This window comes from Rhea americana, unplaced genomic scaffold, assembly GCF_003343005.1.
Source record: "Rhea americana isolate MKP2758 unplaced genomic scaffold, rheAme1 scaffold_270, whole genome shotgun sequence".
In the NCBI taxonomy this organism is placed as follows: Eukaryota; Metazoa; Chordata; class Aves; order Rheiformes; family Rheidae; genus Rhea; species Rhea americana.
The window spans coordinates 899,432-920,049 of NW_028186391.1; the positions used below are offsets into that span (position 1 = coordinate 899,432).

Here is a 20,618-nt window from a genome sequence, read left to right on the forward strand (position 1 = left end):
TAGGGATACTGTTCCTCCCACAGCTTCAAAGACAAAACTGCTCTGCAAAACTGGCTCTGCCACCCACCGAGGCCCAGCTGATCCGTTCCAGGGAGACGGAGCAGCTGAGCCGAGCTAGCCGTTCTTCGCTTTCACAAAGCAAAAGGAACACTCTTGAAAAAATAAAATAAAAAAAAAGGCATTCCACAAGGTGAAGCTAGGATGTCATGAAAGGCAGCTCAATAAAGGTTTCTTTATGGATGGCATTTCCATTCAAGCAGCGGAGCTTTTCCTCGCCAGCTCAAGAGTGACAGCTTCGGAGCATGCACAGCTCACTGGAGCGTATTGGGTTTCACAGGCAGGGAGCTGGAGGTGAAGGGCAAGCACCTCTGGCCCTCTCCATTCCCCATCAATCCTGCCTCAATCGGCAGGTTAAAGGTGGAAGTGGGCCTTATAACTCCAGCGGTGTCCGTTTCCCTGGTCAAATGACGGTCTCACAATCTCCTGCAATTAGAGGGCATGGTGGGGAGGAGATCTTTGTTGCTACCAACATGCTTGCTAAGAGCATCCAGCTCCTGCTGTGTATGGCAGACACTTAAAGTAACAGCAACCTGCTGTAGGGTGGAAGAACCCAGAGCACCTCCAAACACGAGACAGAGAGAGTTGAGGGTCCCCAAGATCTACAGGTCTCAGAGGGAAGAATGCAAACTAAAATGTGTTGCCAGTTTAGATGCACTGTTCCCTTCTGCTGCGATTCCTCAGGGAAGCAGAGTCCCATCTGGCTGCACTGCTTGTTCTACCATAAAATACATAATGACGACAAGGAATAACAAGCAATCACATAATGTTTTACTGAACTGTTTTCAGCTCAGTATCCAGCCTTGGAAAGGAAGCACAAGTTCCTATTAACTTCAAGCCTGCTCAGCAGATCCATGCAGCAACATGGCATGTGTGTGGACAAAATCCAGTCCCCTGAACCGGGGGTTGACCACTGTGTGGAAAGCCCAGACATTCCTAAGTTAACCACGAGAGTCAGCTTACAGCACCAAATAAGTTCAGAATAACAGGTATGTCCTACCYCACCATTTACTGATTTCAATAGGAGCTGGACATTTAAGCAATTCAGGTACACTTTTTACAGTGCTACTTCAGGAATTTAACACGCAACTGCAAGGTAGCAAAGTCCATTCCTTTTTATCAAATTCCTCCATAGCGCCTTTGATTTCTTTTGTCTAGAGAGAAAAATTTCTAAATGAGAAAGGATTTGACCAGTTTTTGTTTGTTTTTACTGTTCCAGTCTGCAAAGTGTCAACAGACTCCACATTTTCCATTGCTGGGTCCTAACGAAAGAAATCCAGGCAGCGCTTTCTGCCTAAGAGAAGTGCTAACAGAGGATGTTTGCACTCTGGATTTTTTTTGTTTTGTTTTGGTTTTTTGTTTTGTTTTTTTGTTTTGTTTTTTTTTGTTTTGTTTGAAAGCCCTGGGGAGCATCCAGGTTCTTTAATTCTTCAGCATGCCAATACATCCTTTCTGGATAAAGAGGAATGGATCCTGACTGAGTCCAAGCAGACGACTGGACTAGGGATCTGAGTGATTTTAATATAATTGAACTACAAAGGGCTATGTTTAAAGTAACGCTAAGACCAGCTTAAATGCACCAAAGCAAGAAAATTCAAAGTTAAGGCTCTAAATCCGCTCTGAACTTATGCCTTTGTGTGTCTTTCTCTCTTTCCATTCTCTTTTTGCAGAGCACAGCRAGCAGCAGCCAGGATTTTCGGCACAAACTTTGAACCATCCCTCCTTTGTGAGTCAGACATTTAACATTGATTTAAAAATAAATTACTTAATGTGCCTTTTTTCAAATACTGTTGTTTTTTAGGCGCTAAAAARCCCATGCTCTGAGCCTAACAAGCAAGGAAAACATTGGTTTGGCCAAGATGCTAGAATGTCCCTGCTAGTCATCTTAAACTGGCTTAGCCATGCCCAGGAGATTCCTGCGTGACTCCTGAGCAATGCTTGCCTGATAATGCCTGTCTGAGCACATCTCCATGGGTCTTTCACATAAAGATGTGCCAGAGTGGGGAAAAGGTGCTGGTATCTGYAGTCTGTGAGGGGTCTCCAGCATGGAGCACCTTTCCCTCTGACAACCCTGGGCAGGTTGAGCACCACCAGAACTGCACACAGTCTACGAGAATGCTCTCACACACTGGAGTCCAGGCAAAGGTTTAGGAGGTACCAAACAACTTATAAATTATCTTACTTCTTTTTAGATGTGTCACAATTGCTCTGAGAAATAGAGCTTTTAATCAGGGTCCAAAAGAAACAGTACTTTGTTTTCCTATGACACAACCAATASGGATTAAAACAGACAGTGCTAACACCAAGGCAGAAAGATCAGATGATATGAAGACCATGAATCAGGTAAAAAAGGGCCCATCGTTGGTTCTTCTTCTAATCATCCCCTCCATCTCATCTTTGAACTTCTTCACCTCTTTCAAGTTTCCTAGGATAAGAGAGAGTTGGGGTGGAGAATGGGACACCTGAACGCTCGACCAACAAGAACAGAAAGGGCATTTGGAGCATATGGGGTGACACAGAAATAAGCCCCACATGCTCATGTAAAGGTAGCGGTAGGAATTCCAGCAGTTCAGGTCTGAAGCTAAGGGTCAGGGCTTCCAGGCACCACAGGACCTGGTGATTCATTTTGCTCACAGGTAAAACAGGATCTCTACCATAGCAGCTTTCCTTCACCTCTACAGCTTCCAGAGAAGCTGAATGGAAGGGTAGTTCCACCTTCCAAAGAGGCAGGTGATTCACACACCATGAATACATGAAATTCATAAGGTTTATACAGGTCTCAAAAACTCTCTGACTTTAYATTAACTACTGCTTTCCACCAAGTGATTACAGCAAATATTTTCAAAGACAAACTATTAGTTTTAAAATGCAGGTGGAGAAAACTCATCCAGGCATTTTTGAGGGAAGATGATTAATGGATTAATATTTTTTTTGGTGACGAAATTCTTGTATTATCCCATGTAGRTAACTTTCAAGAGGAAATTCAGCATGATGCTGCAGAGGCCTGGAGAGCACTAAGGTCCTGCATAAATTAATAACAGACTACAGCTTTTAAATTCCTTCTCCCAGACAATTTGACATTTAGAGAAACTAGCATAATTCAGGACTACACAGGTAGAGTGGTGTGATAGAGGATGAAGGCGATACCATCTCCACTTCCAAAAAGCTGATGTGGCTATGGATGCCTAGAAAAGCTTCTATCACATTCAGGAGTGTTGGAGGAGGAGAAGTAAAACATTTAATCGACAATAATGCGTTCTACTGTAAATGAACCTCATTTGGCCTACTTTTTTTGGTCTCCAACATCTGTTTAAACTCTAAGCTCTTCATGTTTTCACAAGACCCAGCAAAATGGGCAGTTATTAGTTGGCCTGTAGGCACCACCGTAATAACATGATTAATAATGGTTGATGCATTATCCAAAAGATACCAATCAGTAGAAAAAACTTGGAGAGGATCAGCAAAAGTAATTAACAGCCCGGAGATACGATCTTAACAGCATATACCTATATTTAAGGTAATGATAAAACTAGTTCAAACCTATCACTGCAGGGTAACTGGAACATATGTCTTCACACCTCTGATTTCCTACTGCACAAGAACAAAATCACATTTACAACGAAAGATTAATAGAATTCAACATTTAACCTGGCACCATGTGGGATACAACGCCAGGCAGGTCACATGTAGGATGGGTCTCAAGAGCTGCCCCTCTTGAGATGAGAACAGGATGCTTGAGTTCACACAAGTAAAGATTAACTAATTAAAAGTAAGAACGAATAAAGGAGGACAGAATACTCCTAAAAACAGCAGTAAAGGGATGCCATTAGGAAAAAATAAGAGAATTTATGTTAAGTGAGATGTAAAAGGTAAACACTCTCTTCCTCCCTAAGAGATGGTAAAAGTCTCTTTGCAAAGGTCATTGACAATTAAAGAGAACTTCATGAGAAAACCAGTGCACGGATCTCCCAAGAGGCAGCCTTCGCCCAGACCAGCTCAATGGACGTTCCTGAGAATCAGTCAAGCTGCTATGATCAAGATGTGTGAGGTAGTGGGCTAGGCAGACGGCAGTCTACAGAGCTATTTGGAGATGGAAAAAAGCAATTGGCAAGGAAGTAGATTAGATGAAACCAATGAGTCACCTTTTCATCTCTGCTTTACTGCATTCAACGATTAAAGCCACAGCTACTCTGTCTGCAGCTCCTTATGACAGCAACTTGTGCTTCAAAGATGCAAGCRAAAACATGTGAAGTGAAGACATCTCACAGAGATGTTTAGTTTAATTGACTCTCCCTCTAATATGATTTTCAACTTCTCTTGCATATACCGGCAAAACAAGCRGAAAAAAACAAAACAAAACAAAACCAATTCCACATCTAAAAAGCCTCTCTCCACATCACTGCACGCTCACGGGACTGACAGTGCCTCTTGCAGCAGGTCCAGRACTACAGACTGGCTCTAAGGCTCATCTAATCTCTTGTTTTCACACTGTTCCTCAAGTATCTCATTAGGTTTTACAAGGCTGGGAAACCACTTTTAACTGTAAAATATAAAAATAAGTAAAAGAACCAGGGCTCCCTGCCTGGCGGTGATGAACCTATGAACCTGCACACTGTCTCTGACGTTGTTTCAGAGTTCTTTGAGGGACTATCTCCTTGCCATTAAAATGCCTCAAGTAACAGAGTAAAGAGGTGGGCAGAGCTTTGCACTACCATCTCAAGGCACAGACCTATGAGGCCATGGCAGCTAAGCCCTGATTTGCAAGGGTTTTCCCTCAGCCAGCATGTCCAGCTTGGTACTGAAGCCCTGGACTGTCCAGTACCTCTCTCCAGSAGCAGCAGGAGAGAGGTCAACCCCTCGTACGGTACAGACTTGTCTTGAAGAAGACAAAGCCTTCAGTGCCTTTAAAGCAGTCAAACACCAGGAGAAATGTCAGCTATACATGGGGTTTTCAAAACTCTATTTCACTATTAATCATGTGTTTTGACTAAAGCTGAGCTGGATCTCTAAAAAAATCAACATATTGTGTCTCTCAACATAACCTTACAGTTCTCCATTGCCATGTCCTTCAACTGACTAATTTTCTGAAAAAAACAAGTGCAGAACCACCAAAAGCAGATTTCCCATGGATCTATCGCAAGGCTGAGCTACTCGGTGGATTCTCTGATGTCTGAGGCATGAGTTCACACCACAGCTTTTCTCTGTTATCTTAGCCAAAAAGTTGCAGGACTGTTACACCTCTGAAGCTCAATAACCCTCAGTCAAATAYGGCTGAAATAGGCCAGAGGATTCAGAAGTTACTGGGGGAAATCAAAAGATGGACACAAAGATAGAATGCCTGCACATTTCATAAGGCTAAAAGCTCCTATCTAACTTTTAAAGTCATGCCTTCTAAATGAAAACAACCTCCAGCGACTACACAAACAGTACAGAAAAAATGGGAAATTTGTTTGAAGGGAGAAGAATAGGGCAAAGAACGGGAGCAGAAGAGAACTGCGTTCTTGAGGGGAACATTCCTTTATTAAACATCCCTATCAAAGGTAATAGGGAAAAATCAATGCATCAGAGGGAGACCTCTCATTACCCATCTGGCTGGCATCCAACACAAACCCACAATAACCACATCTGGCTTTTGAACGCAGTGAAAAGAACACACAAAATGTTCGCTATTTGACAAGCGGCAAGCAGAGCAGCTGCTACACACCCAGACATAGCGTTTGCCCCTCTTGCCTCGCTGAGGTGGGTTTGAAGAGGTGGCATTCAAACCCAGAAGCACCATCAAGTTACTGCCATTTATTACGTAGAACAGGAAAAGGACAGGGTTGGAGCAGTGGAGCCTCACTGCCCTCACCCCCTGCACATCTGCGTGCCTACAGCAAGATGGGCTCCAAGTCAAGTTTCTCTAATCTAGCCTGATGCTGAAGTTTGCGTTTCCAGTGGAAATTCGACACACAGGATTTACAACCCGCTGGACAGACGCAGAGGCCTGGAGTAAGGAACGCTCTCAAAGCCGGCTAAGACGATCACTTGCTAGAGCCCAGAGTGAAATTCTTCGAGTGCTGGAGACAGATTTTCCTTGGCGACTGGCCACAATTGTCGATCTGGCTTCTAGGAGAGATCAGAATGGCTGCGGATTGCAGCGACTTCAGAGACAAATATAAAACCTTCTTCTGCAACCAACTTTCTTATAATAAACCCATGAAAATGAAAACTTAAAACATTTCCAGCTGGCTGGAAGCAGCAGAGAGCACAGCAAACTTATTGCATCTGCTGACCTGGGGCTGATTTGAAGTCCCCTGAATCTCTTTAGGGGTGTTTGGACATCCAAGTGCCTAAGTCATTTCTGCAAGTAAGATGCAGAAAGCTAAATTATTTAGGCGCCTCTTATTATTCAACAAGGTTATTTAAGGAATCAAAGTTGTATAAGATTATTAACATCTACCAAAGAGTCTATAAGCACAAAGTTTAAAGTTTAAGGGAAAAAGTAACTGCTGCTTCCTTGTAAAGGCTTAAATATTTGAGCAGCACTGCTAGATCGTTCTTATAAAAAGACTTTCACAAAAAGATTTGAGATGTGGCTTCGTTAACTTTATCATTTCATCAAAAGCATTTATGGATTTAGAATTCTCCCAGGATRTAAAGGGAAGTTGCTTTTTAAATTACTGTCTGCTCTAGAATAGTTTCAGCGGCTACTACGGAGCTTCCTTGTAAATCTGAAGGTCTGAAATCGATCTACAAAACAACACAATAGCCATTTGGGTTCTTTGAGCTTGACTCTTTTTCTCTTGACCATATAATAATGAATTTCCTCCCAGTTTTGCTGAGCACACGGGGAAAACAAGGCTCTGTTTGCACAGAGGGCTCTTACATCTGAGTCTAGGGTACCGAACGAGGAGAAATTCTGATGCATCTGGACAACAGTATTTAAACAGGTTTTATTTTTCATTATAGGGATATATAGAGAAACTCATTATTCAATCACTATATTCCTCTACCACTTTACATTTTATTGTACTAGAAATAATTTCAACCATTCCTGTAAAGCAACTTAATCCCACATTACTTTGATGATTTTTTCTACAGTTGCTTTGTAAGAGCTCAAAGTTACTATTACCAAAAATATATTGTCACATTCAGGGACGTAAAAGAGCCAAGGAAGAGGAAGAATGCAACGTCCAAAAAGAAGGAAGTAAAAACAAAGCAAGGGATGACCTCTCTGCACTGTACCTTCATCCATCCACCCATCCTTCGAGTTCCCCGCTGTTCCCAAGCCTTACAGCTGCAAGCGCAGCCCTACAAGAAGTGCCACGCCRGCTGAAGGGTCATGAGACTCCCAGTTTGGCAACACCAGACCCGTCTCAGGATTAGCAAACCAGCTACATCAAAGGAGACTGCGAATTGCCTCATCTTTGTGTGTTATTGCTAATCGCAGTAAACCGGTGATAGGTGGCCTCTTCTCTACTTGGGACAATTGGATGCTGTCCACCATCTGCACAATACTCTGTCCGTGTCTATATAACATCACTATAACCTAGAAGAACATCTAAGACTGCCTATTTTCAACTGAAACTCAACAGGACCGAGCTTCACTCTTTTCTCTTTGCACCATTCAGAAAAGTTATCATCTTTAAAYGCCATAAAAAGTTGTGACTACCTTCAAAAACAAAGATGAAGATGCTCTGTACAATCACRAGTATTTGACAGAGGAGTAAGAACTGTAGAAGGCTATTGTTTAGCTTTCTCCTCACCCAAGCTGAATTCATTTGGTTGCTTTTTGCACTTACGAACTGTACAAACATTTCACATATCTCAGCCTGCTGCTAATGTAYGGGTTCAGAGCAGCTGAACCTCACAGAGCATTTTTAAAGCATTTCATTCTTCAAAAAGCCACAGCTTTCCTCTTCAAAATCCCTGCATTCATGTCTTCGTGCTTGGAAAAAGACCAAACCCTCCACATTTCCTTATGCCCAGGAGGTTGGGAGCGCATTGCGTATTTCAGTCAATAAAGTGCCAAGAAGCTAATGAAGATAAAAGTGTCAACACATAGCAATGACAATGCATACCTTTCCCGTGTAGCTATTCTGACCATTTTGTGAACAGATCTGGCAGTTAATCACACRCCCAAGTATGAAACATGAACGTGTGGCATCTCAACGTTATTAACAACCTTATTGCTGCTTTGCAGAAGTGTCATCGGATGACAGATTGCACTGCACATCAATTGGATTCAGAGAAGTTCTCAAACCATTACGGGTTAAAAGCGGCTCCAGCATGAATCAGAGTCACAGTGGTAAGGAGATCATCGATACAAGGGATTATGCAGATTTAAGAAATACCCTCGGCACCCGAAAGTTTTCAGAATGCAAACTACGTCAACCCTGAAAACAAGAGGCACTGCATCATGATGGCAGGAGGGACAAAGCCAGGGGGTTTTAACAGACAAAAAAAGATTGTTTTAATAGGAGAGAAGCATCAGTCATTGAGTCTTACTTCATTCAGACTTTCTATCCAACCCATCCATCTTTGGTGCCAAGAGATGACAGGACCACCTCACTTCCCCCCCCCCAGCCTAGTATATCAATAATGCCCATTTCTACCCCTAACAAATGACTCACTAGAATCGTGCTTTTCCCTAAATTGGCTTGCCAAGCCCTACAAATGCCTCAGTACCTGCTGTGGTCAACTAGGCTAATAATGGGGCCTCGAGAGGTGGGCACCAATGGATGGAGCCTTTCCCAATCATCTTCCTAAACAGCCACTTTATCATTCATGGCTGAGGACCATCTGCGGAAGAGGGGACAGCAGAGGGGGAGGACAGTGGGAGACAGACAGAAACCTCCCTGCCCGCACACCCTCCCCACACAACCCCGAATGCAAATTCCTTCACCCTCGCAAAACACTTCTCTGGGCTTTATCTGCAAACAAAAGTGTCCCAGGCAGGCGGGCTCTGCATCAGTGCTCTCTCTGTTAGCAACACCTGCTTGGTGTCAGCTGGGAGGGTTTTGGAGGTGTCTTTTTGCCATGTCTGCAGAAGCCAACCACAGCACAATGGCCCCATCGTCTAGGGTCACTCGCGGCTTTCTTTCGCTCCCCTGTGCCACCAGCCCTTTTCACCTCCACCATCTCGAGGACCCCAGAGGGCTAAAGAAGGAGGTGGCTTCAAGCACAGGGAGGAGGGGGAGCGCATTGCAGGGGGAAATATAGGTCTCTGGCGTAAATCGCCGACGCCGTTTCCCCTCCTCTCTCTTTCCTTAAGACCTGATGGTCTTCAGTCACACATCTTAAAAGAAAAACAAAAAACAAAAACACAAAGACTTACTTGTCTCAAGTCGATGAAGGCCAACTGCAGCGTGTCCCCTTGGAACCCAGGCACTGGGCCGGATCTGGCAAACTCTGTGGGAAAGAAAAGAGGATAAAAAGCGCCTTTAACTAACCATGGACAGGGAGATTGGCAGACGGATGACAGGGAAGACAAGAGAGGCTGGGGGAGAGGAGGACCGCACTTCTAAGGAGTCATGTCTCCCTCCCTTCAGCTTCTTTGTTCGCCCTTCAAAATTCGTGTCATCAAAACACCATTAATTCCACCGTCCTGACAGCAAGGAAACTGTACTAATTCGACCTGAAATTTATTCCCATGAGCCGTACTGGGCTTCAGAGTATTTGTTTTGTGAATGGACAAACAACTTGCAGAGAAGAAAGGGGGGGATGGGGGTGGAAAAGTTTTTCCTCTCAACACAATAAAATCTTCAGCTGTGAAACTCTTTTCAGTTCCGAAAGCTATTTATATTTTAGGGCGCTGAAGGAATTTTCTAATTTCACGCCTGTCACCAGGCTCCATAAGCATTCATCAAAAAAATATGCCCAGCCGCATCATTAATTATGCGGCAGCAGATTATTTGCATTATCTGGTATGGCGCATTATTGCCAGTATACGGTCACCCCAATGGGAAGAATCGCCTCCATTATGCGGCATATTTATTTATTTTGGATGAAGACATCTGACAACTGAATGTCGTTGGCTTCTATAGTGAAGAGAATATTTTCAAGGCCACATTTACCTCCTTCTAGTGTAATCCGGCCACAATTTCATACTTAAGTCATTTGTTTTTCTTCTAATTTATTATTTAAACCAAGTCTAAAACCACTAAGAGGAACTATTACAAATCCACGTTAAAAGACCTTAGCTCTTCCATGTCATTTAACAGCTTTTACTTGGTAACATTCATAAAGTCAATGACTGCATGTATTCAGATATGTGTTTTGAAGATGTGTCTGATGTTGGTTTTGCCCAACTTCACTATGTTTTTGCCTTCTTTAGTGACAGAAATAATGGCTTTATCTCTGCCCTCAAGGCAACGTGTCATGTGAAGTCACCAAAGTTGCAGGCAACGCAACATCATAGCTCAAGAAGCATTTTCCAAGTTTGGCTGAATTTCACTGCTTCTACAAACCCAGAGCAAGCTGCACTCTAGAAATGGAGAGTTTCCATGAGGCGCAGCTTAACATAATGGTAGAAAGGAAGAAGCGAGAAGAAAATATACACCATGGTACGTGGTTTTAACTTAAAGAATGCCAGAGCCCTTATTGTCCAACTATTCTGGTAGTTCCCATGCAGGAACCCTCAAATCTGCTCCTCAGCACTCAGGAAGAAGGAAGGCTCTGCAACAGGAAAGGAAGAGTCTTCATGACTGTGCAAAAGTTCTAAGAGACAAAGCTCATCCTTTACTTAAGCCCTAAGTAGAGTCATCTCATGTCAGATGGTCTTCTCCTTGAATGCTTCTCCTTCCAATAATTATCTCATTTTCAAACAAACGTCAAGAAAGGAGGAAAAAAGTCACTGAAAAGCCCTGTTTTTAAARACGTCCTGTAGTAGCCTGTCATATGAGCAATCTCTATGGCTCTTCTGAGAACAGACCAATGAATGAGGCAGATAATGTTCAGCCCTGTTCCTCAACTGCCTTCTTTCTGGAAGTCAAAAAGATTATTTGTTGGCTTTCTTGCTCCAACTTTCATTAAAATCTTGGGATAGAGAACATCCTTCACTACAAGACACGGGTACCTCCAGGGACACAGTGGCCAGTTTTCAGACATCCCCAGCTTTACTTCTTAGTAATTKCCGTTGCCAGAAGGGCTCTAAGATTGAAACGATCACTTATCTTTGCAGTGATTACTCAAGTGATTCTGCTGCAGGACAACGAGACAAGAGAGTGTTTCTCTTTGCAAAGTTAAAGCAAACTAATTTTGTTACAAAACCTAGACAAACATGGCTTTAAATCCATTATTTTTATCCAATGCTACCACTAGAAACAGAAAATAAAAACTAAAAAGAAAATGTACACACAAGCATTGACATTTAGACTTTGAACAGGAAAAAGCCCTTGACAGAGCCTCATCATGAGCCTCAAAGCCAGGAGAAACCATCCACAGTTGTACGGAGGGACTTCTAGTCACTTTTAGTCACTTTTAGTCACAAACACAATTAGATGGAGAAAGGAGCTGCTCGGCTTCCAGCCAGCTTCACTGACCACTTCTGCAATGTTCAGGTTGCAAATAGTCCACAGTGATTTACATTTAAGCTCAAAGACATTTTAATTAATTCTAACTATACAGTCATTTTAATGTACGTTTGCTATAAAATTTGACTGTAATTTGCTGAGCCAGAACACACATGCAAGGGAGGACTAATGCACAAGCTTTCTGACTCTGATCTGCAAGGGATAAATCATCTTTACACTTTTGTTATATGCCTTCCATCTCATGTAAAAAAATTATCCCCAAAGCTACATCAATCCTAAAACATCCCCTCTTTGAAAAAGCACATACCTGAGAAGCTAAAAAAACCTTTTTAGATATGAGAAATGGCTGTCTAGCTTCCAATCACGAGGTGAAACCACCAAGGGCTGGCTGATGCTGCAGACTTCACTGGGTTGAGGTACGAGACAAAGCACTGCCCGACTGCTACATCCCACGCTCCACGAATGGGATCATGTCATGTTACTAATTACATTTTAAACAACATTGGAAAACAAATCTGAAAAGGATTCCATCAAAAAGAATTTTCTATTTTAGATTTAAGGGCTTASCAGCTCCTAGAAACTCCTATAGAAGTACACAAGCAGTTATGAAATTTAAGATTTTCCCAAAGACATGAATTTCAAATACTCACGGACCAGATCTTGAGTGTTTTCACAACACTTGTGAATATATCRCCACTGTCATCAGTCATCCATAAACCAGGACGGATTTAATGCCAAGACATGGTTGCCCATTAGCAGCTCACCTTTAGCTGTCTCCTCCTAAGCAACCATACGGGAGTAACCCTAGGGGAGTCATGGGAGTAACACCGCACTTCCACACTGCCCATTACTACAGCGGTGGCATATTGGACATGCTCTTTATGAACCAAGATCTGTTCAAATGGTAACACTCAAAAACGAAAGGACTGAGGCCTCTCCCACCTTAGCAAAACACTCGACATCCAAGAAGCAAAGTGGCACGTGAGATCATATTATCTGCATCACTGGAGAAATGAGATCAAGAATACGGCTCACGCACTAGAAGAAAGCTGCTGCAGTGACTGCCTGTAAGGAGCCAGAAGAGGACTGAATGCAATGCTTCACCCCATGGTTGTTACAAAAATAGTTGTACCTTCTGTAGTCGTAGGTCACATTTTACATACCAATGCCACAAACTTATTTAGGAAGGAGAAACGAATTAAGTTTTAAAGAAAAAAAGAAACAAAGAACAGAACAGAGCTTTAAAGGAAGGACACAGCCAGTTCTTCTTGGTTTTAATCTCTTCAACCAGATTTCAGGATAATTTTCTCAGAACAACCAAGCACAGTGCTGGCCTCAGTACTGTCGGATTCGTTCATTGTACTTTCTCCACTACCAAGGCAAGTGGCAGACATAGCAAGCCACCTACAGTACAGCCCCTTGAGCAGAAAATCACAAGAGAATAGAGCAGATCAGTATGCGGCTGTTTGTACAAAGCATTTAGCCAGGCTAAAGGTTTGAGAGACTTGTGTTCAGGCCAAAAAAGTAATGTCTTTGCAAGGTCTACAGGCTTGGGCCACCCAGGGCAGGTCACAGAGGGATTCTRACCTCTCTTCCAAAACATTTCAGCAATGAAAGAATCAAGGAACAGGAACCGTTAAGCCCTTTACAATGAACAAAGAATAAAGAGTTCAAACAAACATGAGAGAAAAGACATCCACTGTAAATTAATTATACAGAATTGGAGAATCTCTTTTTATATACYATACACAGTCAGACACACAGGGACAAATAGTGTTTTACATCTACTGCATGGTTAGAACACACACAGCTGGCTACTTTATTCCTCAAAAACATCATTTTGAGGGTAACATTTAGTCTAATTTATGTGACAGTGCCAGCACATATGATAGTGGGTGTGCACRATCCAGAGGTTACTGTAGCTCCTGTTCATGAGAATGTGGACAACACACTCGTGATCATGTTGTTCACGCACAAGGCAGCTATCCCAAATCTCCAACAACTGAACTTCTACACCACGTCACACGCACGTCTCTACTTAGCCACATCCTTGTATGTCTCCTGATGGGATTACAGAAGAGCAAGCCCAAGAAACATTTCTGGGCTAACCACAAGACTTTACAGTTAGAGCTCAGCTTTTGTAACGGAGAAACAACAACCTCATATCCATTAATAGACAAGGTGGTATGTCTCACAGTTCTCTTCCTTAAATAAGCTCTCTGAAGACTACCTAGAAAAGCCAAGTGACAAGAGCCCATACAGCTCAGAGAGGCAAAAATCTCCTTTTGAGAAAACTCAAGCYGAAAAACAAATCTCTGCATGGAACCTGGAGAAGTTCACATGGGAAAAAAAGATGAGAAATGATGGATGTGAATTTGGGCAAGACGAAAAGAGAGAAGGCCCTTTTAGGAGCAGTCCTACTATTCTCTTTCCAGCTTCCATATTGAGCTTAATCTTTATGTGTGTCATTTCCAGACCAAGTTATCAAAGCTCATCCCGATCTGGGGAATTCCTGAGAACTGCAGGGAGAGAGAGGAATTATCAAAAATACACTRAACTATCCAAAATACACTGAACTGGGTCAGACTAACAAAAAAAAAGCTCCTGCCTGTCATTTGTTCCTCTCATGGAACAAAGATGAGCCTGGAATCCCATCAGTTTGCAGCAACGAGTGGTCCACAGGGATGTCCTGGACTGCAGGCACTGACTGGGCTGGAGGGCATCCACAGCATTGGAGAGGACTCCATGAGATGTTTTGAAGTAGAAGAAAGGGAAGAAGAAGCTGCTCTTCAGATGAAATTCCAGCAGTTGTGTTCCAGGAAAACTGATATCTGCCAATTTGTAGAACAAGTCTAAAGAATCAAGTTACAGGTCTAAACTGGTTCCCAAATCCAATAACCCAAGAAGTACAATGAAAGTCTTTGGGCAGATTTCAACTTTCAAGCTTTCAACTCCAGTGAAATAGTAACACAAGAAAAAGTGAAACAAGCACCTTTCAGCATTACCCCATCAAGCTGAAGATTCACAAACACCAAAAGTGTGTGTCTACATTGGGTGAGRAAGGGAAGGTTGCTGAGGAGCTGGGGAACTGTTTAGTTAACCAGCAAGCTTTGAAAACTACCTAAACTAAAGGAATTAAGCTTAGATTAGTCTTGAAACTGAAAAAGTAATTTTACAAAATGACACAGGGTAAGTAATCAGAGGAGACCAACTAATAAAACTCTGATCTCTCTTTACTATATAATGCAAAACTGAAAACTTCCTACCTAGTTTAGAGCATGACAAGATAAAGGGTGTGTTCTATAAATGGGCTTTTCCTTCATTATTAGTTTCTTTCCATAGCTTTTCACTTGCTGAGAAGAGGAAGTGAAAGATGAGGATTTTCAGGAATCCAATTCATACTTTCAAAGTCTCTTATAAATAGGTGTGGACAGAGGCATCTCCTCTTCCTAAAGTGAGTTGCAAAGGAATATAAAGATGGGTTAGTATCAGATGAGCATCCTGGTGACAAAGGAGAGCACAACAAGGTGTTGGAGATGGAGGCTATCCCAAATGTCATAGCAGATAGCGTAAGGTAGAGAGGCAAGAGGACAGGAGAGTCTGAGCAGAGACTGAGCAATAGGTTTACAAATGAGATGGAAAAGAAGGAAAACTTACAGACAAGTACAAAAGCTAAAACGCTGAACAAAATCTAAACAAAAAGGACACTTTAATAGCTCACTGATGGGGAGTCATGCGCTTCTGCTGCATGCATATTTATACGCACTAATTCACCAGGAATCCCTTCCACCGCCACTGTGAGTACGCTGCAACCTCCAAGAAAGGTCACCTGAGGAAAATGCAGGCGGCACTAAAGACATCAATGATACACCCTGGGGAGCAAATTCACGGAGAAATAAGGGAGGGCAAATCTAAGCRTAAGAAAGCAGCACAGCCACCGGCCAGAGGATCTAGCTTCCACTCCTTCCATCACTCTGCACACCAATAATTTAACCTTCCTGTTCCAGAAAGCACGTACTGCAGCACTTCAAGAAAGGCTCTGCTGTCAATACAAATCACTTCACCCGATCTAATAGCACGAAAATGCGAAGTTTTGCTTCCTAACAAGGGGGGAGTGTTGACAGGCGAAGAGGTGGGGAAGGAAAGGATCTGCTTCTCTCATCTTCCCAAGGAATTCCGCATTTGCGCAGGAATTGAGAGCAACACATAGGCCTGGAAAAAGCACCGGTAACCAGAGGACCTGCAGGTTAACAAGTTAACCTTAGTTAAGAAGCAGCAACCTCTGAGGCAGCCARCGCACGGGATCTAGCTCAGATACGTGCCTGCACGCCGAAACAACCGGCGTGCTCTCCAAGCACAGCGCCCCTCTGCCGGCTTGGCTCCAATTTTCCGGCTGCTCAGCTCTGCCCCAGGTCGTTGCATTCCCATGTCCAGGCTTCCTCCAGCTTGCTGCGGGGCTGGAGGGATACAGGGCAGAAGGCCTAACCTGGGGATACTTGGGATCCCAGGCAAGRAGGAGGTGGCCAGCAGCTGCCCCGAGCCCCGGAGAGGCACCTTCCGGCAGGCATCCCTCGGCAGAGGGCCGCCGGAGCCTGCAAACCGGCCGGCACATCCGCGCTTCTTCCCGGCTGCACCAGGAGCCGGCCGAGCGAAAACGCGGAGTTTAATGAAATTTTACATATAATTTTACGGCACTTTTAATTTCTCATAAAGCAGCGGTTAAAAGACTTTAGAGATTATGGAACTGCTTATTTTATGACCTAAGCATTGTAAAAACAATCTGCTTTAACCACTGCTGGAATCAGTTACATAGAGGTAAAATGCTTTTGCAAGAGCAGCCGCCTTTCTTTCTCYTTTTTTTTTTCCTGTCATAATCCCCAAATTTGGGTTGCTGCATTTGATTCCAGCTACCTCTGAGATACATGAGATATGGAAAAAAAAATACCAGAAATGGGAGGTCCTAAAAAGAGCAGAGCACACGTCTAGGTTAAAAAGCACGCTCCAATTTAAAAAAAGCTCATTAAACCTACTGTTAAGTCTTGGGTTATAGAAGCATCCGGGACACGGCAACCAAGCCCATTTTATAAAGCAGATGCTTGTTCTTAAAGAAGTATCACCCTCCCATTTAGAAATATTTGTGTTCCTTTTTTTCCTCTCCAAGGTTTTTCTTTTCTTTTCTTTTCTTTTTTCTTGTTTTGTTTTTCTTCCCCCCTCTTTTAAGTTGGCTCAACAGGCTGCAGCCGGAGCTCGCTCCTAAATTGAGACGTAATTAGAAGCGTCCTGCTGTGTCTTTCTGGACAATTCATTTAACCTTCCACATCTTATTTTACTTTAGACTTAAATAAGAGGTGAGTGAATCTCTCTTGCCTCAGCATAAAAGTGATCTCTAAAGCCAAATAACAATAATAAGAGTTGCAAATAATAACCGGCAAGCAACACGCTTTTCCGGATGACTTCTGCCCCTCCGTGGACTTCAGGCGTGCCGCCCTTGCGTATACACTGCTTGCAAAGCCGCGGCAAAACGACTCTGGAGCCCCCCAAACCAGCAACGCGCGTCTCGCGGACCGGCTTTCCGTGGGGGAAAGAGCCCTTCGGTCGCCCCGCGCGGGACGGGCGCCGCGCCAGTGGCAGAAAGCTCCGGATAACGCCGTGGGAATTTATTTCTCTTTTTTTTAAATGATTTTCACAATCTTGCAGCTCAATTCTTCTTTGCCTCTTGCACACCAGAAACGCTGCTGACGCACACGGGACTACTCGTATGGCCGAGGCACGCAAGATTTGCTTCGTAATGTTTATTTAATTTACTGCTTCTCCGCAGAAAGCCTCCTTTGTAASGGATATAAAATGAATAAACGGCGTGTTCAGGGCTTTGAGCGCGCACAACGCCATCCAAGAAATGCTAAGCGCGCGGCTACGGAGGGCAGAGCTACGGCGCAGGCGAGGGATCCCCCGGGCTCGCACGGCTCGGCGCCCAGCCTCAACTATTTGCAAGTCAAAGACTATTTTAGGAATCCATGGGTCTGCAGAATTAACTTAGCGGTGTCTTCTTTTAACCCTAAAGCATCACCTTTTCCACCTCCGCGTGTTAGCTACTGTGCATATAAACAAATTTTCTTCTAAGGTGCGTTACGCCTGTTCTGATCTAGAGTGAACAAACCTACAAACACACCGTATCATCTTCAAACCGCGGTTAATATATGCCCGTAACTYCTTTCATTAATTTGCCTCATCGCTCCTTCAATTAGCTGATACTTTTTGGCATTCACAGGACGTTTAAATAAAAACCTAATAAACTCAGGGACCGAAACTTTGAAACCCTGTTTCTATTTGGCACAATTCACTGGAAGCGCTCCAAAGAGCTACGACATCTTATTTAAATATAAATCATAAATAAGAATAGARTAAAATAATAAAAACAACAAATAAATGCTAAGTGCTTGCTAAAGCTGCAAAAGTAGGTAAAGGCTTTGGAGCCTGGAGAGATGGGAGAGGGTTGGGGGCAGATTCAGGCAGGAGTCAAATACACAACCAGCGTAACAGGGATGCTGAGATTCGCACCTACATTTTCAGGTAATAATAATAAAAAGAAAACCCTTGCAAGCTGAAATGTATTTTTGGAATATACCAGGTTAGCCAACAGACTGGGGATTTTTGCTGGTTTGGTGTCGCTGCTGGTTTTGTCTCACAAAACAATTGCCTCCAGATCCCGGGGAATTTAAGGAATCACACTTTTAAAGCCTGTATTAAATGTCATCCATTTTACTTAGCACCGGAGATTTTTAGGGGAGAGATGCTGCTTAGCGACCCAAGTTACTGATAGGGCACAAAAACTGCAGGGTTATAGGTCTGTTTGCAGCCTAAAGAAAAAGGACAAAACTATTGTTCATGACAAATGCCTCTAACTCTCCTCAGCAGCACAGACTGGCCCTCTTCGGACGCAGACTGAGAACATAGCCGCTGCCAGCGGAGCCAGGACCTGCTGATGGGACACAAATTACGTGGCCAGAACTTGTAATGGAAGACGCTTCTGAAAGAAAAACAAGGTATTGCCTGGATTCTGACATACAATATTGCTGCAAATTTCGGATATGTTTCATTAAACGTGGCTCCTTCGCCCAGTCTGCTCCAATRAGAGAGACGAGAGTCAGCGGAAGGACAAGGCCAGCTATTAAAAAAAACATCCTCTGCCAATAACAGAAATCTTAATGAGTGGCCTTCCTCAGAAAAAAATTAATCTCTCAGTTGTTACTGCTGCTAGGTGCTGTTTAACTCAAACATGATCAGCAAGACTTTTTTTTTTTTTTTTTTTAAGGCAGACGAATATCTTTTGATGGTGTCAATTGCCAGATGATGATGAAACAATACAACTCATTTAATTGAATAAATGCAATTATCAGAGACGGGAACAGATCAAGCTCAACATCTGCTTAGGTTCTGATACCATTGCTGCGGAGGCCAGGGACAATTCTACTGTGCAGTTTAACCAGGCCAAGGAGCACTTCAGACGATTCTGCAGGTCAATCATCTCCTGGACTTCTTCCAAGGTCTTTTCCAACTTTCATGGCAACCAGGAAAGCCAAAGAGGTAGGTGTGTGGAATAAACTTTCCAAAACCTTTTCCCTTTCTGAAATTAAAAGGTTTGACCTGTTTATCAACCCAGGAACACGGAAACCATACGCCTGTATCAAGCTCAGCGTTTTCTGTAGACACTGACCCTTTGATATTTTCACAAGTGGCCACAGAGCATAATACACCAGGCTTTAAATAGCTTGCAGCTAAAAATTGGCACAGAGGCCAAAAAGAGCTCAAAGAAGTGGCTGTTTTCTCAGAAAAAGGTGCTGTCCTGCCAAAGCACCAGAATGACCATTCTCAGGCAGACAGGGGTCCAAGAGCAACACGGGTCTCGGCGAAAGGCAGCAGCTCCATCCGATGAGCTGCCCGGATTCAAGTTGTTTGAGGTTCAATAACACCATGACCTAACGGTTGGCCCCTCATCTTCGTGCCACTTGCAGAGTACGGTTACTAATCTGTCCGACCACTTTTTTAGAAAAAAATTATTTGCATTTTAGACCTTCACCAATATCCTGCAACAGGGAGTACCACCACCGAATTACGTGGTGCTTGAGCCTACTAAATCCAGAAGGTTTGGGTGATGTTTGAGGGTTTTTCGCTGTACGTCGTGACCTAAGAATTGGACAGTGCTCCTCCTGACACTTTTACCGAAAATTTGTCTGCAGCGTGGACAAGTGTCTGAGCTTCAGAAAGCATTTGAGGAAGACTCACAAGGGAGGCTCCTGAGCACAGGCGATGCTTTAGCCCTGCTTTGAAGCGAATTTTAAAAATAGGAAGAAAAAAGTATCCTGTCAGTTTTGATCTATATTTTGTTAAMGCCTATGGAGAGCAGGACATTAGGCAACCTCAGTGAGATCTCAGGATTTGTCCCCAGAGCAAACTCAGGTGTTAGCTCAATGAATCATAACAAGCAGAGTTCAGTACAGACCGTATTTTCGGTAGCTATGATGCTCAYGTGCCCATTTCTAAACAGCTGTAATTATTTTGCTTACAAGGCATCTTACTTTCCATAAAAGCCACCTAGCAAAAAGGCTATGCTTTGAGAAAAAAAATTCCCCTCAGCAGATAGAGAATAGGAAGAAACAGCTGAGGTCAGGAGAGGACCAGAACTTCTTAAGATCATAAGCCATTTATTGTTTTCAAAAACAGAGTCRAGTAGACTGATTTTCGTTAGCCCTGCTTAAGTTTTACCCACTTGTTTTCCATCTGTTTTTAACATAACCAATCTCAAAAAGCTGGGACTGTCTGGAAAGTATTAACRTGCCATTTAAGAAGAAAAGGAAGAGTAAAGCTTTGACCTCTTAGAATTTGCTGGGCTTCTGTCCTGAAGACACTGCCAAAAGTCATTGTTGACAGCACCCACGAGCTCCGCGGGAAGACCAGTCCCACGGATTTGGGCACCACTCACCAGCGCTGCCCTGGCTTTAGCCCTGACATGCAAACGGCTGAGCAAAGTGAAACGTGGAAAAGGGT

At 43.3% G+C, this 20,618-nt stretch overlaps 1 protein-coding gene across 4 annotated transcripts in view; it reads right to left on the reverse strand.

The window, feature by feature from the left end:
• The window catches only part of EXOC6B (exocyst complex component 6B), a 291,841-nt gene that overhangs the window by 66,215 nt on the left and 205,008 nt on the right, over positions 1-20,618 (reverse strand). For 3 of the 4 annotated variants that reach the window (XM_085308226.1, XM_085308224.1, XM_085308225.1), the window contains one exon: positions 9,377-9,450. In XM_085308226.1, the coding sequence (XP_085164352.1) occupies positions 9,377-9,450 (74 nt within the window). Of the gene's footprint in view, positions 1-2,411; positions 2,483-9,376; positions 9,451-20,618 lie in introns of those variants that run through there. The other variant, XM_085308228.1, reaches the window with a different exon arrangement.